This window comes from Lemur catta, chromosome 22, assembly GCF_020740605.2.
Source record: "Lemur catta isolate mLemCat1 chromosome 22, mLemCat1.pri, whole genome shotgun sequence".
NCBI lineage: Eukaryota > Metazoa > Chordata > Mammalia > Primates > Lemuridae > Lemur > Lemur catta.
In genome coordinates this window covers 26,474,298-26,493,497 of record NC_059149.1, presented here as the reverse complement: position 1 = coordinate 26,493,497, position 19,200 = coordinate 26,474,298, and the positions used below count along the sequence as shown (strand labels likewise).

The 19,200-nt window shown below is 41.2% G+C and overlaps 1 protein-coding gene across 2 annotated transcripts in view; it reads left to right on the top strand.

Moving 5' to 3' along the window:
* Positions 1 to 19,200, top strand: part of KIF13B (kinesin family member 13B) — a 139,741-nt gene that overhangs the window by 46,022 nt on the left and 74,519 nt on the right. For both annotated transcript variants that reach the window (XM_045535586.1, XM_045535585.1), the window contains exons 4-10: positions 4,259 to 4,319; positions 5,889 to 5,981; positions 7,410 to 7,590; positions 11,872 to 11,959; positions 13,939 to 14,073; positions 16,073 to 16,185; positions 17,327 to 17,438. In XM_045535586.1, coding sequence (XP_045391542.1) covers positions 4,259 to 4,319; positions 5,889 to 5,981; positions 7,410 to 7,590; positions 11,872 to 11,959; positions 13,939 to 14,073; positions 16,073 to 16,185; positions 17,327 to 17,438 — 783 coding nt within the window. The remainder of the gene's footprint in view (positions 1 to 4,258; positions 4,320 to 5,888; positions 5,982 to 7,409; positions 7,591 to 11,871; positions 11,960 to 13,938; positions 14,074 to 16,072; positions 16,186 to 17,326; positions 17,439 to 19,200) is intronic.

The following is a 19,200-nucleotide window of genomic DNA, read 5'->3' as shown; positions in this document are numbered from 1 at the left end:
TCTCCTAGCAACTACAACACAGATTCCTTTTGTGCCATAGATTGGCTCAAAGCTGGTAGTTCCAGACTGTGGTCAAACTGTGCTAGGCCGACTCATCCTCCTCGTTCCGAGACAGCTGGGAAGGCATTCCCGGCCAACAGAAACCTGCTCGGGCCCACAGCCTCCTCAAGGGAGCGTGCTTTGATCTCAGATTTGAACCCAGATTCTAAAGAAACTTCCATGGGATGGGTTAGTTCCCCTGTTTCTTAGGGATTTTTTTTTTCCCACCTACTTTTTAAGTGTGTATCTTAGGAATTTATAGGCATGTTCAAATGGGCACAAGGACTGTATTTTTGTTTGATTGGTTTTGGTTTTTTTTTGAGACAGGGTCTCACTCTGTCACCCAGGCTGGTGTACAGGGACGCAGTCATAGCTCACTGTAGCGTCAAACTCCTTGGCTCTAGGAATCCTCCTGCCTCAGCCTCCAAGTAGCTGGGATTACAGGTGCATGCCACCACACCTGGCTAATTATTTTATTGTTTTTAGTAGAGATGGAGTCTCAATATGTTGCCCAGGCTGGTCTTGAACTCCTGGCTTCAAGTGATCCTCCTGCCTCTGTCTCCCAAAGCACTGGGATTAGAGGCGTGAGCCACCACGCCAAGCCTATATTTTTTAATTGACTATTCTCTGCAGTGACTAGGAACTTCTAGGAAATTCATATTTTTATCTCCATTCTTGGGCTTTTGTTTTTGCTTTAGAGCCTGTGGTTGAATTGTAATTCCGTTCTCTGTTATTATTGCTAAAATACATACAGACATCGCTGTTTGAGACTCTGAATCACTTTTTTAAAAAATAGTTGAATATGGTATTGATTTCTTTATATTCGTAAGCTTTACCTCATCTTTTCTATGGGAAAGTCCTGGGTTATTTTTGTTTTCTTGTTTTTCCTGGAGCAGAGGGTAGAGATTGTGGTAAAGATGTGAGGGCACCTGTAGGTGATGATTTAAAAGCCGATCATGTTTTATTTAATTCAGCTGTGTCCTAATGTTTAGAGAAAATGTATTGATTAAAAAGCGTGGAAAGATAAACACCACGTTATCAGCCAGGTGCTCACCTCCAGGGAGAGGTGTTCTTGGTGAGGGGGAGACCTTTATTTTTTACTTTGTGCTTCTGTTATTTGGATTTATTACGGTGAATGTGTATTTCTTCTCTGTTAATTGAAAAAAAATTTTAACACATTCAAAGGAATAATGTTTATTTAGAAAAGGGCTTATCTGCTGTATGAAATCTTTGGCTGGAAGATATCTACAATAATTTATAAAATTTATAAAAATGAAGAGGACCATTTAGTGCTGTTAGTAATAAGAGCGAAGTATTATTAGTCCTCAGCTTTGTGCCAGGCTGTGGCACCTTCGTATAACTGGGGATAGAGCTGGTCTAGCCTGGTGGAGAGAGCATGGGCTTCTGAGCCGGACCAGTGGCTCCAGAGCTGGGGTCAAATCCCAGGTCTCCCGCCTACTAGCTGCAAGGTACTTAATTTCCTTATTACTCAGTTTCTTTTGAACAGCACCTCGCTCACAGTTTTAGCTGTTGTTACGGTTACTTTGGTGATAGCTTCTCTACTTGAATTGGGAATAAGAAATGTGGTTGTTAAAGAAGTCCCTAAAAGAAAGACAAGGAAAATGGCCAATGTTAGTGGAGAGGAGAGTGCCATGTAGAACTGGATCTCTGATAAATACACAGTTGGCCTTCAGTACCTACAGGTTCTGTATCCACGGGTCTGCATCTGTGGATTCAATCAAGCACAGGTCAAAAATATGTGGGGAAAAACATGAAAAATAACAATATAACAATAAAAAGTAATACAAATAAAAAACAATACAGCATGACAACTATTGACGTAGCATTTACATTGTGTTTGGTATCATAAGTAGTCTAGAGATGATTTGGAGCGTACGGAAGGATGTGCAGGTTATATGTAAATATTACTCTATTTTATGTAAGGGACTTGAGCATGTGTGGATTTGGTACCCGCAGGAGGTCCTGGAAGCAACACCTCTTGGACACTGAGGGACAACTGTATATCTGTATGGTGATGGGACTTTGGAAGTGGGAGCTCAGCTTACAAGAAAGGAATCAGGATGGTTTCTACTTAGCCTTGTTAAGAACAGAACTAACTAAAATTGTTAAAATCTGCTCCAGAGGTGGAGCTGGAGCAGAAGAAACTTCATTTGAACTTCACGTTTTATTTAATCTCACTCTGCTGTAGTAATTCTCACCGTGGGTGACAATTGGAGTTTGAGAAGCAGCCTCTCCCTGACATTTTGACACCCAGTCCTTTGGGATCCTCTTCCATCTTCTTCCTTTTGCTCCTCCCCCTGTTTGAGAACAGCTAACACAGTGAGCCACCACCGTCAATAGACGTGTGTCTAGTTCAGGAAAATGTGGAGGCCTAGTGGCCTACCGCACAGTGCTGCAGCTGGGCGGATCTCTCCCGGGCTCCTGCCTCTTCTTGGGAGCCCTCAGCCCTCAAGCTCCTGCTTTGCCCCACTGGAAAGCCTGCCTCCCCTCTGGCTGTTCTGATCCTTCTGCCCTTCAGTTGTCCTCCTGGAAACCTCCAGAACTGCTCACTTCCTTTGCAGCCTGCGATCTCCTGCAGCCCCCACCGCCTTCAGTTGCACGGTGTGCTTTCAAAGACTTGTTCTCCTTTCCTCCTCCTTCTTTCTATTTTTTGGCCCATCCCCCACATTATTTTGAGTTAATTTTAGGTGAGGGGGATATCGGCATGCATAGTTAAGTGACCATCTTAATCTAAATTTCTTTCTTAAAAAAATTAACTTTTAGACTTCTGGTCCAGGTAGCCTTGTGAGTTCATGAAGAAATATTCTCCTGCCAACTCCAAACTCATAGCATATTTTAAAATATTAAAATCATGTCATCATGCTCACACACGACATATATAGCTGCAGGGACTGGCAGTAGCTGGGGCCGAAGCAGCATGGTTACTGGGCTTCGGAGTCAGAGCCAGGTTCTCGGCAGTGATGGGTAGTTCAGCTCTTGCAGACTAGGGGGTGCCCTGACGTGCGGTTGAGGGTTGGAGTCAAGCTCACCATGTGGGTGAGGCTGCTCCATGAATGGAGGCTTAAAAAATGATTTTTGGAAACCATCAGTATTGAGCTAATGTCTGTGTTAATAGGTTAATAGGAGGGAGCAGAGACGTTGGGCCTTGGGAAAACCAAAATCTGGGCTTTAGTAACGGAAATGACAACATAAACTTGTCATGGAAAGGTGGCCATTGGGAGAGGAAAGAGTAAGTGATCATGTCAACCATAAAATGAGCGCTCCTAACTAAGATGCACTTACAGACTGACAAGTAAACATGACCGGGAAGTGCAGCAGCGCCCGAAGTGGGAGAGTGGTGAAAGGGAAACTGAGATGAATTTTAAAACAATTATGTTGAAAATCCTTAAAGAGATTAAATCATAAAACACAGGCAAGTTGACATAAACTATTAGGAATCCAAAAAATGTAAGATATAATCAGTGAAAAAAAACTTTCAAAAGATTACAAAAGAACTATGTACATATTTTAGAAAGTAGTCATAAGGCAAAAGATCAAAACAGAAATCATCTGTAACGCCCCACCCATGGCATTGTTAACGCATATTCTTGTTTTTATGCACATAGTTTTCTCTGCAGATGTGGAAACGTGCTCCAGATTTCCATAACTTTTTCATTAACATGAACATTTTCTTGTCAATAAGTCTTCTATCCCCTTAAATCTATGCAATATTGCACATAGGTGTGTTACAGTTTAAACATTCTGCTATTTTTTAGCTATTTTCAATATACTATTATGAGCATCTTTAAATTTTATTATTTAAAAAATCTTTTTCTCTGATTATAAAAGAAAAATATAGAAAAAAAGTAAAAGCATAAAGAAGAAAACAAAGATCACTAATCTCACCATGCAAATATAAACTTTATAAATAAAGCTGTGTGTGTATTTTAACCATTAGACATTGTTTTGTAACCTGTTTTTCTTTCATGTAACATTGCAAATATTAATAGTTTTCCATGTAAAACACAGATCAATATCACCTATAGGGTGTTTTGTTGTCATTAAAAGGCTACATGTAAATAATTAATCCCTGTGGTATGACAGCAGGTTGTTTTTATTTCACTATTATGAACAAGTCTGTGAATGTTATGACATTATTATAACGTAAGTAATTTTAAGGTTTTGTTCTTAACACACTGTTATGTTCATTTTTCAACAGGTATTTGCCTATGATCATTGTTTTTGGTCTATGGATGAATCTGTCCGAGAAAAGTATGCAGGTAATAGAGTCCGGCATCCTGTCAGCTACTGATAGCATAGAACAGGTGTTTCAGTGTTTGTTCTGCGTACTATCGTAGCATTTTGGGGGGTAACTTTAGAGACTGTACAGACAACTTCCTCTAGTGTTTGCTATTAGGGTTTTTACCTTGATTGGAAACTGGGAGATTCACATGTGCCGTTCTTGGTATAAGATGATAAAATTAAATGAATGAGGTACACAGTGGGGGTTATTTCTCTCTCTCTCTCTCTCTCTCTCTCTCTCTCTCTCTCTCTCTCTCTCTCTCTCACACACACACACACACACACACACACACACACACACACACACACACACACACACACACACACACACACACACCCCGTACATGAGACCGGAAGCTCACAGTTGCCACTTACACCCCCCTGGATGTCTGCGACTGGTCTAGAGAGCAGCGAGGCACAGTGAAAGTCGAGCACTGGCCAGGTAGGGAGGAGCCCCAGACGGTGGTCCCAGCTCTCTCGCCACCTCCGAGACCTCCTGTGAACCACTTCACCTATCAGAGCTTCAGTTTTCCCTCTTTGATGGAGAGGAATATGCCATATTCTCTCTTAATTTCCTTTTTGCTCTCAAAGTCTATTATTCTGTTATTCCTCCAAATGACAACAGTCTCAAGCCCCATTTTACCACAAGTTTAGGACTCCAATGAGAACCTTTTATTTTCTTTATTCCTAACCACCTATGTCACCTGTTTCTAAGCAATCTCCTTTAAATACTGAGCATCATGTTGTTTTGGCTTCTGTTATGAGAAAGATTAATACTATGGCTGTTTCACAAATTAAGGTTCATTTGATGTAGGCGGCCCAATGATGCCCTGATATCAGGAGTATGAGAAATTTAGCTGGTGAATTACCTAGGAAGTGACACGTAGTGCAATACCATTGCCATAACATACAAACATGCAGTTTTTCCATATTATATTTGAGACTCAGTGGGGTTAGATGACTTGTCAGGTTCACCTTTGATTATTGACTGTTGCACATCTCATTTGGCCTGGTGGGGAGAACTTGACTCTCTTATTTATGTCTGTGATTAAAAGCTGAAGGAAGCTTGTCCTAACTGGTATGTTCTCCAGATTCTGTAATTAGAAATTATCACTGAGTAAAAGGAGAGATGAGATTGGTATATATGTTTGTTCTGAACTCTAGTACCCACTGAATACAAGCATTGGCTGAGTGGTGCATAGGCATAAATATAGGTGCACCTAGGTCCCAAGTACAAATTTCAGGTATTTGTAATCATTGATTATAAAATAAGCAGCTCATTGGCTCTCTGCCTTGCAGGGGATTCTTGGTCAGTGTTTATTCGATATGTATTATTGGGAACTTTTTGCTAATTTCGCCTCATGTGCTCACCGGACATAACCTGAGGGGCATAAGCCTTTGGAAACATTCGTCAAGTTTAAAAATAATCTTTGGAGATAAATAAGCGGATTGTACATTTTTGAGATTTTTGTTTATTTGTTTTTTGATTTTCGAATTGTTCATTTGGAATTTTGGCTTGAAATATCCTCCTTTCTCTCATCTTTCAGGTCAGGATGATGTTTTCAAGTGCCTTGGTGAAAATATCCTTCAGAATGCTTTTGACGGCTACAACGCGTGTATCTTTGCCTACGGACAGACTGGTAATGTTAACCAGGGTGAAACAACACAAGCAAATATCTATCAATGAGAGAGAAAATAGAACCATGTGTACTGAGTAGCATACTGCCAATGTATTCTTTGTTATTATTATTTTCCTTTTCAGACAGTACTATAGATGATGACATTAGGCAATAAGTTTTTTAAGAAGGTATGATAAAATTAGCATTAGGGTCCTTTTTCTTTACTTACCTTCTCACAAGGCATTGGTAGAGTTGTTTTTTAAAAATACATGACAGAGCTGTGACTGCTGAACTTATTACTAGCCATGCCTATATGTCTTTCTTATTTAGGCTTTAAGGATCTTAACAAACAAAATACCAAAAAAAACATGCTTGTTTCTGTCTTACTGGTTATGACAGATAAGGAGTTCTTTGGCTTCTGTAACTCTGTGGCCAAGGAAAGGACATCTATTTAGAGTGAACTAGTTGCTAGAGTATAGCATGTAGCTCGTCCAGTTGGAAATGCTCTTCTCAGAAAAATGTTTGCGATGTTTTCGGGAAGCATCACATGTAGTCATTGAAAGAACAGAGCGCCCGGGGCCAGGCCGTGCCAGCCCCAGGCCTGCCGCTGCCCCTGGCCGGCAGGGAGACCCGCACTCCTCCACCCCTGCCCTGCAGCTTCCTTATCTGGAAAGGTGGATAATTAGAGACCTTGCAGGGTTGTCATCATGACTTAATGTGGCAAAGTTTAGAAAAGGCCTGGTACGTAGGGAGTGGTACATTAGCTCTAGGTTTTATGATGATAATAAAGTGCCACGTGACAAAAGCAGCCACCTGTATGGTTCAAAGCATGTTTACAAAATCTCTGCCACTAAAAAAGGAAAGAATTATACTTAAATGTCAATAGTTACTGTTTCCCAATGGTAGCACTATGGTGATTTAATTTTTTCCTTCCTGTTTTCCTGTGTTTTCTAAATTTTCCTTAATGAATATTCTTATTACAATGGGCAAAATAATTTTACATTAGAAATGATTATTATTTGGTTTGCACACTAATGCCAGGGGGTAGTAAGTTAATTTGCTCTGGGGCCCTGAGGAATAACCTGTATTTTTTGTGCTACAATTAGTGGTTGGGAGACGTTACTATGGTATTAATCATATGAATCTTCTCAGATTATTTTAGAAAACTTTTCAAACCTATTTTTCAGTTGTTTTAGGTGGGTTTTTTTTTTTAATGTATGAAGGTGACTAATGAAGGTTTTTTTCTTTCTAAAGGACATTTACTTTTGACTTTCACATGTGCAATAGGAAAGTTTCTGTCCTTATTCTCATCATTGTATTTGGGTATATTTCTGACTGTATTTTGGGCACTTTGCTAAGTGCTAACAATTTATTATGAGCAATGGAAAGAGAGATTATGTTTTTAAATTTCACAAAGAGACAGTGCTAACTCTGATTTTCATTTTTTAGGGTCTGGAAAGTCTTATACTATGATGGGCACAGCTGACCAACCTGGACTAATCCCAAGACTTTGCAGTGGGCTCTTTGAACGAACTCAGAAAGAAGAGAACGAGGAGCAGAGTTTCAAAGTAGAAGTGTCCTACATGGAAATTTATAATGAAAAAGTCCGAGACCTCCTTGATCCCAAAGGGTAAAAAACTTTAATACTTCAGTGTTTTAGCATTATGGACTAAAACAGACTTCATAAATTGGCTTAAGGGAAACTTTTATGTCCAGCTCTAGTAGAGAATCGTCTAGTTATTGCCTTTGTAATTTATTTTTAGTTTACCTGCAGCTAATTCTGGACTTTTGAACTTAGGGCTGGTATGAGAGAGGAGCGGTTGAGAAGGCACAGAACTGCCTTTCTCAGATTCATCCAAAGCCACAAATAAGAAATATGTAGTGAAAATTAGTTGTTTATTATCAGCATAACTGGTAGCCTTAAACAATTAGTTTTGTTTTGTTTAAGAGGGGGACAGGCTCTCTGTTGCCCACACTAGAGTACAGTAGCATCATCATAGTCCACAGCAACCTCAAACTCATAGACTCAAATGATCCTCCTGCCTTAGCCTCCCAAGTATCTAGGACTATAGGTGTATGTCATCACACTTGGCTAATTTTTCTATTTTTTATAGAAATGGGGTCTCGCTGTGTAGCCCAGGCTGATCTTGAACTCGGGCCTTAAGTGATCCTCCTGCCTTGGCCTCCCAGAGTGGTAGGATTACAGGTGTGAACCACCATGCCCAGTCTTGGTGTGTGTTTGTTTTTGTGTTTGTTTGTTTTTAATCAAGAAATTTCAGGTGGAACTTAGCTGTTTGTTTGCAGTTGTAGGCTGTGAAGTGAGGAAGACACATAATCAGAGTTATGAAACCTGGTCTTTAGGATAACTAATTTTAAAGATTCTCAGAATCAAAAAAAGTACTCTTGATTTCATGGCATAGACTTTGAAAGAGGTGAGGCTCAGGAGTGTTACAAGGCCTTCAAAAATGCTGTTCCTCCAGCCTGAGCAACATAGTAAGACTCCATTTCTACAAAAAATAGAAAAAATTAGCTGGGTGTGGTGGTGTGCACCTGTAGTCCCAGCTACTCGGGAGGCTGAGGCAGGAGGATCACTTGAGCCTAGGAGTTCAAGGCTGCAGTGAGCTGTAATTAGGCCATTGCACCCCAGCCTGGGTGACAGAGCAAGACCCTGTCTCCAAAACAAACAAACAAAAAAAGACAAAAAATGCTGTTCTCATTCTACAGCCATAACTGAACTTAATGGGGAGATATCTGGGGAAATCTGTTCATTGCACAGACAGTTCTTCAAGTTCAAAGAGATGGAGATAATGACTGCAGCCGGTGGCTTGTTGATGTGAAAACATCAATATTAGCCGGGTCACAGGGCCAGAGGAGCTGAGGCTCGCGTAAAGTTTGGGGGCAACGAGAGGGTGTTTGGTTTTGTTTGAATGAAGAGGGTGACCAAGGAAGGACGATCTTAGAGACGATGCATCGTAGCAGTGCTCGGTCAGGAGAAAACAGCCCTCAGCTCCTCACTGCCATCGGTTTTCTTTGACAGAGATGATCATCTCCAGGCCGGGCACAGGAAGCGTTTCTCTGCAACCTTTACTTAAACATTTGTCGCGTGATCGTTACGTGCCAGGCTCTGTGCAGGTCAGCGCGAGAGCTCACAGTGTGAGCGGAATGAGACTTTTCTAAGCAAACAATTACAATCCAATCCAATCTACTTTTAACTTGTGAAAGAGGCTCCTACAAGATAGAGAAAAAGAGGGAATGACCTTGCCCAGAGCAGAAGGGGATATTCCACAGATGGTGAATTTTGCGCTGAGTAGGAGTTTGTCTGCTGAGAAGTTAAGGGAGAACCGTTCAGGCATGGGAACAGCCTGTGCCAAGCACAGAGGTGTGAAGAAGTCACCTGTTTGGAGAGGGATCCAGCAGCTCAGTGTGGCTGGCAGGTAGTGTGCCCGGAAGTCAACACGGAACAAAGGGAGGCCAGAGATGGGCAGGTTTTGGCCCGGGTCCGACATCTTGCTCAGTATTGTACCCCAGCGCATTCCACGGTGCTTTTGTGGAGTAGCGTGCACTTGACTATCTACACGTGTTCATAGTCTGGTAGTTTTCCATATGTTTGTTTTGTGTGTAGGTTAGTAATGAACAGCACGGGCTTTGCATTCACAGAGCTCTGGGGCCAGGTCCTCAGCCTGTCACCCACTAAGCAAGTTCCGTACGACCATCCTCACTGTGCAGAGGGGAATGACACCATTACACAGGGTCTCAGGGCTGCCGTGAAGATAGGTCGGGATGATACACTGGAGGTCTTAGAACATTATCTACTTTATCTGCAGTTAAATAGTAATAAGTGACTTTTTTAGTGGTTTATCCTAGGGTGCTTTAGACTCCAAATCATTAGAACACACTAAGTTAAAGTCAGTACACTGGAGGACAATGAACATTTTAGGTTTGAGTCATTTCCTCATTCTCTGACTTTGCTGCTTGCGTGAAAGGTTATCCTGTAGCTGTTCATTATCTCGCCATCAGTACCTCCACTTGCTTTATTACAAATAATAATAGCTTTCGGGGGTGGTGTCAGGTTCTGTGCTGGCTGTGCTTTTCATACCTTCGCTGGCACCATTTCTTCCTTCCCCTCCTGCCTTTTGTTGCTGGCGCTCCCTCTCCCGTCACATAAGTCGACACACGTGGGGTCCTTTCGTCACCTTGGTCTCTCTTCACTTGCAAGCTTGTTCGTTCATTTTGCCAGAAATCGTGCTGGGAACTGCAGCCTCCAAGATTTGTAAGACATCGTTCTTGCTGTTCTGGGGCCCAAAGTCTGTTAGAGAATGGATATATGTAAATCCATTCTGACCCAAGGCGAGGATTGGGAGAAGGTGAGTGAGGAGAGGTAGACAAGGGCAGATCACAAAAGAGTGTGCGTATGTATATAAATGTACATATCAAGCTGAGGAGTGTGGACCTTATTTAGTAGGCATTGAAGAACAACCAAAGAATTTTAAGCATTGTAATTCATTATTGATTTTAAAAAACAAGGCCAGGCATGGTGGCTCATGCTTGTAATCCCAGCACTTTGGGATACTGAGGTGGGAGGATCACTTGAGGCCAGGAGTTTGAGCCCAGCCTGGACAACATAGCAAGACCCCTTCTCTACAAAAAATAGAAAAATTAGCTGAGTGTGGTGGTGTGCACCTGTAGTCCCAGCTACTTGGGAGGCTGAGGCAAGAGGATTGCTTGAACCTGGGAGTTTGGTGCTGCAGTGAGCTATGATTGTACCACTGGATGCTAGCCTGGACAACAGAGTGAGACCCTGTCTCAACAACAGAAAAAAAGAAAAGAAAAGAAAGATTCTGTATAGTTCAAAATAAACACACATTCGTGGTGTAAACTACAGATAAATCAAAGAGCATAAAATAAGAATCACCTGAATTCTCATCATCAACTGTGTGTGTTCCCCCTCAGAACAATAAATATTCTTTTTTTAAATTTTATTTTTAATTGAGGAATAATAATTGTACTATGTGATGTTTTGATACATGTATACATTATGGAATGATTAAATCAAGCTAATTACCATATCCATTACCTCACATACTACTTTTGTGGTGCAAACATTTAAAATCTCTTAGCAATTTTGAAATATGCATCACATTAACTGTCACTGTGCAATAGATCTCAAGAACTTACTCTTAACTGAAACTTTGTACCCTTTGACCAACATCTCAACAAATGTTGTTACTATTTTTGGTTTATATCATTAAGTGTGCTATATATGCTTTGCATTTCTCTCAGATGCCCTTTACTGGGTTTTTCAGTTCCTGTTTGCTAAGAGGTTTATTTTGTTTTAACTTATGAATGAGTAGTTTTAATTTTATTGCATCCTTTTTCATGCATTTATTGAAATGATCATACTTTTTCCCCCTCCCTTTAGTCTGGCAATGTGATAAAAGTTCGTGAATCGTTTTTTTCTAATGTTAAAACAGCCTAGCAACCCTGGGATAAGCCCAGTTTTCTGTTTTTAAATCATTGTTAGATATTGTCTTCTGTTTGTCTTTATTCATGATTGAGATCGGTCTGTAGTTTTCCTTCCTGCTCAGTTAACATTTATTGAGTTTCTGCTCTTTGTCTTGAGCTGTGCAAGACAAGTAGCTTGTTGGTATTTATTTGAGTCTGCATTCTTGGGTAGTGCATAGACATCCCACAGTGTACCCTTTTCAGTGATGTGATGTTTTACCACATTATGAAGTTTTCTTTCCAGTGAAGATTTTAAAGTTTGGTTTAAATTCTTCTGGGATCAAGTCAGCTGGCTGTAGTTGTTTGGAGTCTTTCTTGAATTCAGTATACATTTTTATGGGGCACAGTTGAGTCCTTTTAAAAACAGGTTATTGTTAAAAAAAATTGTGTCTTTGTTTTTCATGAACAGAAGCCGTCAGACGTTGAAAGTCAGAGAACATAGTGTGTTGGGACCCTATGTCGATGGACTTTCTAAGCTGGCTGTCACAAGCTACAAGGTAACAACATTTTTTATGTGAAATACTTAAATTTAGTGCAGGAAATATTTTTTTGTTTTATTTGTTAATATTTTTAAAAATTTACAATAGCATTACTTAATAAAAATCACTTTTTACAAAAATCTTAAAAAGACCAGTGAATAAATGTAAGCTACACAGGATGAAGCTTTTAAATAAGCCTCAGGGTTGTGAGACTTAGTGGATCTAAAATAGGTTTGGAATGGATCTAGAAAATTGTGAATTTTATTTTTTGTTACTGTTTTTCCATTCTGTGGCCTACTTACAGTTCTTTTTGCAGTTTATGTTTTTACTTTGAGGCTTTTTATAGTGTTGAATTTTTTCTTAAACATTATTCTTTTTCGTTTATACAGCAAAATAAAATCCTATGATTTTCAAAGTTTTTTGTATATATGTGTCAGGATAATGTTCAGTTGCATATAGCATAAAAGTATAATAGATTTAAGTTCTTTGAAACATGGCTTATCCGTTTTGTTCATTATGTCTACAGTGTCTAGAAAGTACCTGGCGTATGGTAGGTGCACTCAACATACATTCGAACGAATAAATCAAAGAATGAATAGTGATTTAAACAAGACTTTTCATGTGAAAGAACTGTGAAGGTAGACTCTACAGGGCTGGTATTGTGGGTCCCTAGGTGTTACTGGGGACCTAGATTCCTTCGAGCGCTCCACAGAGAGACGTGTACCCACAGGCTCATAGTTCACGGTGGCTCTTAGAACCAACATGTGATAGCATGCCTATTCCCTCTAAGGGGTATTCCTAGATAGCCTGTTATACTTCAAATCTGATTCGCTAAAACTTAGTCATGTGGCCAGACTGAGCTGCAAGGCCATCTGGGAAATGTAGTCTCTCAGCTCTGCCACGGTGTGCTCAGTTAAAGATTGGGCCCCTTTACTGAAAAGAAGAGAAGACTGGGTAATGGGAGGCAACTATTCGACTTTTTCACACATACCATCTTTCTTGTTCCTTAGTCAAATCTTTGTAAGGGAGATGGTGTATAGCTCTGAATTGTTATTAATGCAACTAAAATCCAGATTGGTTAAGTAACTGAGCTTATAACATTTTGGAAAATGAATATCCCATGACCTTTCTGTTGCATTATTCTGTCTCTGTCTGTCTCTCTCTCTCTCTTTTTTTTAAATAAGAGATGGGTCTGGCTCTGTTACCCAGGCTGGAGTGCAGTGGCCCAATCATAGCTCACTGTAGCCTTGAACTCCTGGGCTAAAGTGATGATCCTCCTGCCTCAGCCTCCCAAAGAGCTAGGAGCACAGATGTGCGCCCCCACACCTGGCTAATTTTTAAAATTTTTTGTAGAAGTAGGGTCTCACTATGTTTCCCAGGCTGGTCTCAAATTCCTGGCCTCAAGCAATCCTCCTGCCTCAGCCTCCCAACGTGCTGGGGGTACAGGCGTGAGCCACCGTGCCCGGTCATACTGTCTCTATTTTAGTAGTAACAGCAATCAAGTAGTAAATCTGCAGAAAATCAGTTTCTTGAGGTTCTCATTTTTACCAACAGGTCTGGTAAGATACACACCAAGGTGTGGTAGTTAGTGATATGCCTGGATGAAGGAGTTACAAGTTGTTTTCATTTGTTTGTTGCTTATTTGTATAATTTGTTTTAACAATAAACTTGTATTGCTTCTTTATTAAAGAAACTAAATTTTTTCAAATTTCTAAATTAGATGAGGATTGGCATGGTGTATTTGTCCATCTTATGTGACCCAAAAACGTAGCTTCTACACTTTTCTGAGTCAAAGCTGTACCTACTATAACATACTTTGAGTTTTCAGTGACAGTATTGGTTATTGTACTCTCTGGGGCTTAAGGTCCATTGAAAAACAAAACGTAAACTCCAAATGTTGACTAAATGAAACTTGTAATGCATTTTACAGTACAGCAGAGTTTTAATGTTTATCACACAAGTAACGAAATGTGTGTCTATGACTTGTTTCCACTTAGGATATTGAGTCTTTGATGTCTGAAGGTAACAAATCTCGCACGGTTGCTGCCACCAACATGAATGAGGAGAGCAGCCGATCCCATGCGGTTTTCAAAATCACTCTCACGCACACTCTCTATGATGTGAAGTCTGGGGTAGGTGTTCCGATGCATGACCTCTTTTTCAATTTCCAAAGTGGATTGATTGTGGTTTATCTTTTTGCCTTCAGGTGTTAGATGACTTAAAGTCATGGCTATCTGAGTATAGTGAATTGGTTGGGGTGGGGACTGGAATTCTGACTAGACCTAGTCAATTAGGACTCTGGACAAGAAACGGAAGCTGCTCTAGTAAACACAAAGGGATTTAATAGAGGGAGTTTGATGATAGGAGTTGTCGGGACTCCGAGCAGGAGGGAGTTCTAGACTGAGTCTCTAGGAACAACTCCCAGAGCAACAGAGATCTGGCCCACCAGGGCCGGTGCCGCCTCTGAGGGACACCACTGGAACTGTGAGTTCAAGGCACAGCCCGTCTCTGTGATCCAGGAAGCAGGAATAAAGAAGTTGCTTCTGTCGATGCAGCCGCCTCTTAGCACCCCGGAAGCTGGGGAATGTGCTGGAACACTCGGATAGGAAACCTCGTATTTCCACGATCCTGCTCACCAGCAGGAAAAACAGCAAGGGGCAAGGGGGCCCTCTGCTCAGCTTCTGCTTTCCAGTCTTCAGCAAGTGAACTTGACCGACAGAACCGCAGTCACATCCTGAACCCTGGCTGCCGAGAAGTCTGAGAAATGTAGGCTTTAGCTCCCACCGTCTCCCACGAGGGGAAGGGGGAACAGAAGTGGAGCGCTGCCGGCCCCAGTCTCTGCACAGCCGGGTCTGCCGTACCTGTCACGGCTGACCGTGCGCAGGTGTTAGCACTGCGGCTGATTCAGTGGAGGGCCTTTTGCAGTGTTACCTTCTGCTAAATGCTAATTATTAGAAGGAATACATTACACTGGGCAATTGCACTATAAAATCGCTAGAGTGTTTAGTTTTGAATCTAGTGAAGAGTAAACCGAGTCAGAGATGTAGGTGCTTCTGCTACATTGCAAATTTCGCTGTTGACCCATACATTTATGTCCTCCCTGTTCTTATGTCAAGGTTTGCATGTTTTGCTGTGATGCCTACCTCTAGTGCATCAGTTTCAAACACGAGAAGCTAAAATAATCGCCCTGGCAAAGTGCTGTATTTTGGCAGGATTGTCATTGGCTGAAAGCATATTTTTCTCCTTTTACCATCACAGCAAGATTAGTGTAACAACAAAAAGTTCTTTGTTTGCTATTTCCTTTTCAGCATAAAACAAAAAACATACTGCAGACTTTTTTTAAACAAAAAGTACTTTTGATTTGGGAAGCTGAATATCCTTCTTAGCAACATGTTTATTTATGGAAATATAAGTGTATGTTTTAAAGGAAAGCTTTAAAAATGATCCACTCTACAGTTTTTGGCATTGTTTTCCTGTATTTTTTTGTATTGCTGCTGAAGTATAAGATATCTGTGACATGATTTGATAATAGAGCATTTTTGATAAAGGAAAATATCAATATATATGTATGTGTATATATATTTATAATATCCTAACTAGAAAAAGATATAAATATAATACCTAGAATTATGAAATAAAAGGGAATTATGTATGAATAAGATAAAAAACTTTAGACAGTGTTTTGAGTTTTTGAGAGATTCTTCTGTTATATAAAACTCAGATTAATTTTTTTTTTACATCAGTAAGAATTGCAGGTATTTTTCCTCAGGATTATTGGTAAATATTCATGAAATTTTAAGCATAGTTTCCAATCACAGTGAAATTTATATCTCCTAAGTACTTTTGTATACTTCCCTGAAATTTTTATTGGGCATCCTTCCAAACATCCCGTTTTGGAGGCACTGTTTTTCTGGGATGATTAACTTTCATTCTGTCTGGATTATAAATATCGTGTGTATCCGTTACTAAATGGTATAGTTTTCTTACAGTGTTGTATAGCAAGAGAAAATAATTTTGAAATAACAGTAAATAACTTTACTAAAGGATTTAGATCATAAACCCACTTGGTTGAATAGTTCGACTTTCTGTATTCTTTAACTGTTTATTAGTGTTTATCAATTCACTTCGTAGACATCTGGGGAGAAGGTGGGCAAACTGAGCTTGGTCGACTTAGCCGGCAGCGAACGAGCGACAAAGACCGGAGCTGCCGGCGACAGGCTGAAGGAGGGCAGCAACATCAACAAGTAGGTTTCCCAGAAGCTTATATTTGTAGCTTTATTGGTTTAATAGCCAGATAGGGGAACATCTGTGGTTATTAAAATAATAAAATGATTCTGGAACAATTAAGGCTATAATGAATAGTTTAGATTTTTTTTTCCTAGTATCCTCAGTAGGCCTGAGCCCATTTCATGTCTCGGGGTGTCTGACGGGGCCGAGGAGCACAGTCTGGGTCGGGTCAGGGTTTCTCACAGTGGGCCTGTCGACATTCTGGGTCTGGTAACTTTTCATCGCAGGGTGGTCCTGGGCTTTGCGGGATGTTTAGCAGCATCCCTGGCTTCTGCCTCTAGGTGGCGGTAGTACCCGCCACCTCTTCCCCCACCCCCACTTGCAACAGTCTGACTCTGGACGTTGCATGCGGTTCCCTTTGGGGCACAGTCACCCTCCAGTGGGGACCAGCAGTCCAGGCTGTAGGAGAGCAGAGATGATTGGCGTCTCGGGGTCTAGCATTGGTCTTCACCGTGTGTTGCTGTTGGGACAAACGACATGTGTACCGGCCACGTTGGCTTTCCCTTTTATGACTGCCGTTGTGTTTGTCCCCGTCCCAGAAGCTAGCACTTTATAAAGTCATATTTTGTGTTCCAATCCCTTCATACAGTTATATTTTCTGTCTCAAGTTAAATTGTTACCTCCTTGTGGGTAGGAATCGCTTCTGTCCTCGGGCCTCCGAGAAGGACGTGTAGGAGTCATCAGTAGCCACCTGGAGATTGTAGAAGCTTCATCCAGATGCTTTGCTATTATCCAACCATATGCATGTATCACTTTGGCCTTGTACTGCGTTTTAATTGTTATATTGTGTTTGTAGCTTCCTTTCTTAAGAATATCTGGTATCTGTGTTCTTATCTTGACCTGAAGATTTACAGCTCACATTTTCATCTACCAAAAGAAATGTGGGCTCAGCATTTTTATTGCTTAAGGTAGCACTAGAGGGACACAACTCTAAACAGCTGCTGAGGGTTGTGTGCTTTCCAGCCAGGTAGCAAAGTGCCAACCGCGCTGCTGCTTGCATGCAGGCACAGAGGCATCTTGGTGTTCAATCTTTGTGCTAACGTGTGACATTGACACATTCCATTTTTTGTAATCATCATGGTTTGTTGCACCATGCAGGTCCCTCACCACCCTCGGCCTGGTTATCTCGGCCCTGGCAGATCAGAGCGCCGGCAAAAACAAGAATAAATTTGTTCCATATCGTGACTCCGTTCTCACTTGGCTGCTCAAAGTAAGTTTTATTTTGTGCGTTTCCCTCCCTGGCATACTTCTGGTGGGTGGAGGGAAGGAAGAATAAAGAGTAGACTGTTACTCCCCTCCAGTCCCCATTTGCCATCCGTGCTCAGATTGATCGTCATTAGACCCTTCCGATAAGCCCAGTTCTGGGGGATTGAGCGTAAGTTTCTTCCTGGCAGTTAACGTCTCGACCACCAGGGCCGGCTGCAGTGGGGTTGTTGGGCACACACCGAATCCCACAGTTGCTGCGGGAGACTTTGGGAGTAGAAAAAGGACCTGGTGCTGACTCTGACGGCCGAGTGGGTTTGGAGAAGGAGTTTCCACTGCCTGGCACACTCGGCTGGGCGGCTCGTCCTTCTCACAGGCTCCTTTTGTTTGGCTGACATTTTAGACCTTGTTTTCTGCTTAACGTCAAGACATTTTGGACCTTGTTTTCAGTTTAACTTTACTTGTGATAATTTTTATTTGTTTTCAGCTTCTTGAAGGTGGTGTTAGGGGACACAGGGTAGAGCAGGGTCAGTGATTGAGTAGTTGATTCACTGCGAATGAGAGAGGGGGAACGAGAAGGGACAAAGCCTGCAGGAGGTGCCAGGAGGACGTGAGGAAGCCGACGCCACTCAGGCCCACTCCGGCTCAGCGTCCAGTAGGACCGCAGGCTGTGCACACACAGTAGCAGCACGCGAGTTCGTGATGGAGCCCGTGGCAGAGCGTGATTGCCTGTAATAGGAGTGTGGTGGAAACAGACTATTTCCAGGTTCCCTCTAGTCCTGGTCAGGTGGTGTGAATTGGGTACTGGGCTGGGAATTAGAGGATGTAAATTACAGTGACAATTTCACTCCTGATAGAGGTGTCAACCTTGAATAGAACATTTTACCTGTCTAATACTCCATTTTTCAAAACGGAGAAATAATGTTATGTGCCCTGTTTAGCTTTGTGATGCCTTATTTTCTTACTGATCAAGAATTTATTGAAAACCTGTTACTATGTTAGAGGTTGAGCATATAAAGATGAGTTAAACGCGGGCCCCCAGTAGCTTCGCAGAGCACACAGTTGGTGACTTTGTCGCTGACATGATTCAACAACAGCCTTTGTAAGGGAAGTAGGGGTTTCTCCCGGTTTCTGTATCCTCTTAAAGAGTTCCTGGTAGTCAGCTTTTTAATGCAAATCTTTTCACAGCATTAAAACATCCTTCATCGAGTGAAAGCATTCTTCACATAAATGTTAGCAAGTTCTGCTTAAATGGAATGCTAAAATTGAATAAATTTGCCGCAGTTAGAAAATCAGGTAGATTACTTCCTTTGGCCAAAATGCAGTAAAATTAGAAATTTAAAAGAAAACGATAACCAAATTTTGATAATTAAAAACCACTTGTAAAGGGGTATTACAAAACATTTTACTACCAAGGAATGGGTTAGTAATTAACTTTGAGACCTCACTTCTTGCTTTGTTCCAGAAGAAATCTTGATAAGTTACTAATTTCTTCCTCAGACATTCCACAGAAACATTTCCTGGTCATATGTTGTCCTTGTTTCATCATTGCTAGTTGCTACTTCAGTCCATTTACAACAACAACAAGAAATATCTTTTGTTCTTAATAATTTAATCGGCATAGTGAAAATGGCCTAGGTAATGATTGAGTGGCCTCTGTGGGCCAGAAGCCAGCAGGACCTGTTTCAGGGGAATCAGGTGCCTGCCAAGAGCTTCACCTACATCAGCTCATTTACCTCTCAAAAGGTAATGAATTCGGGACCAGCCTG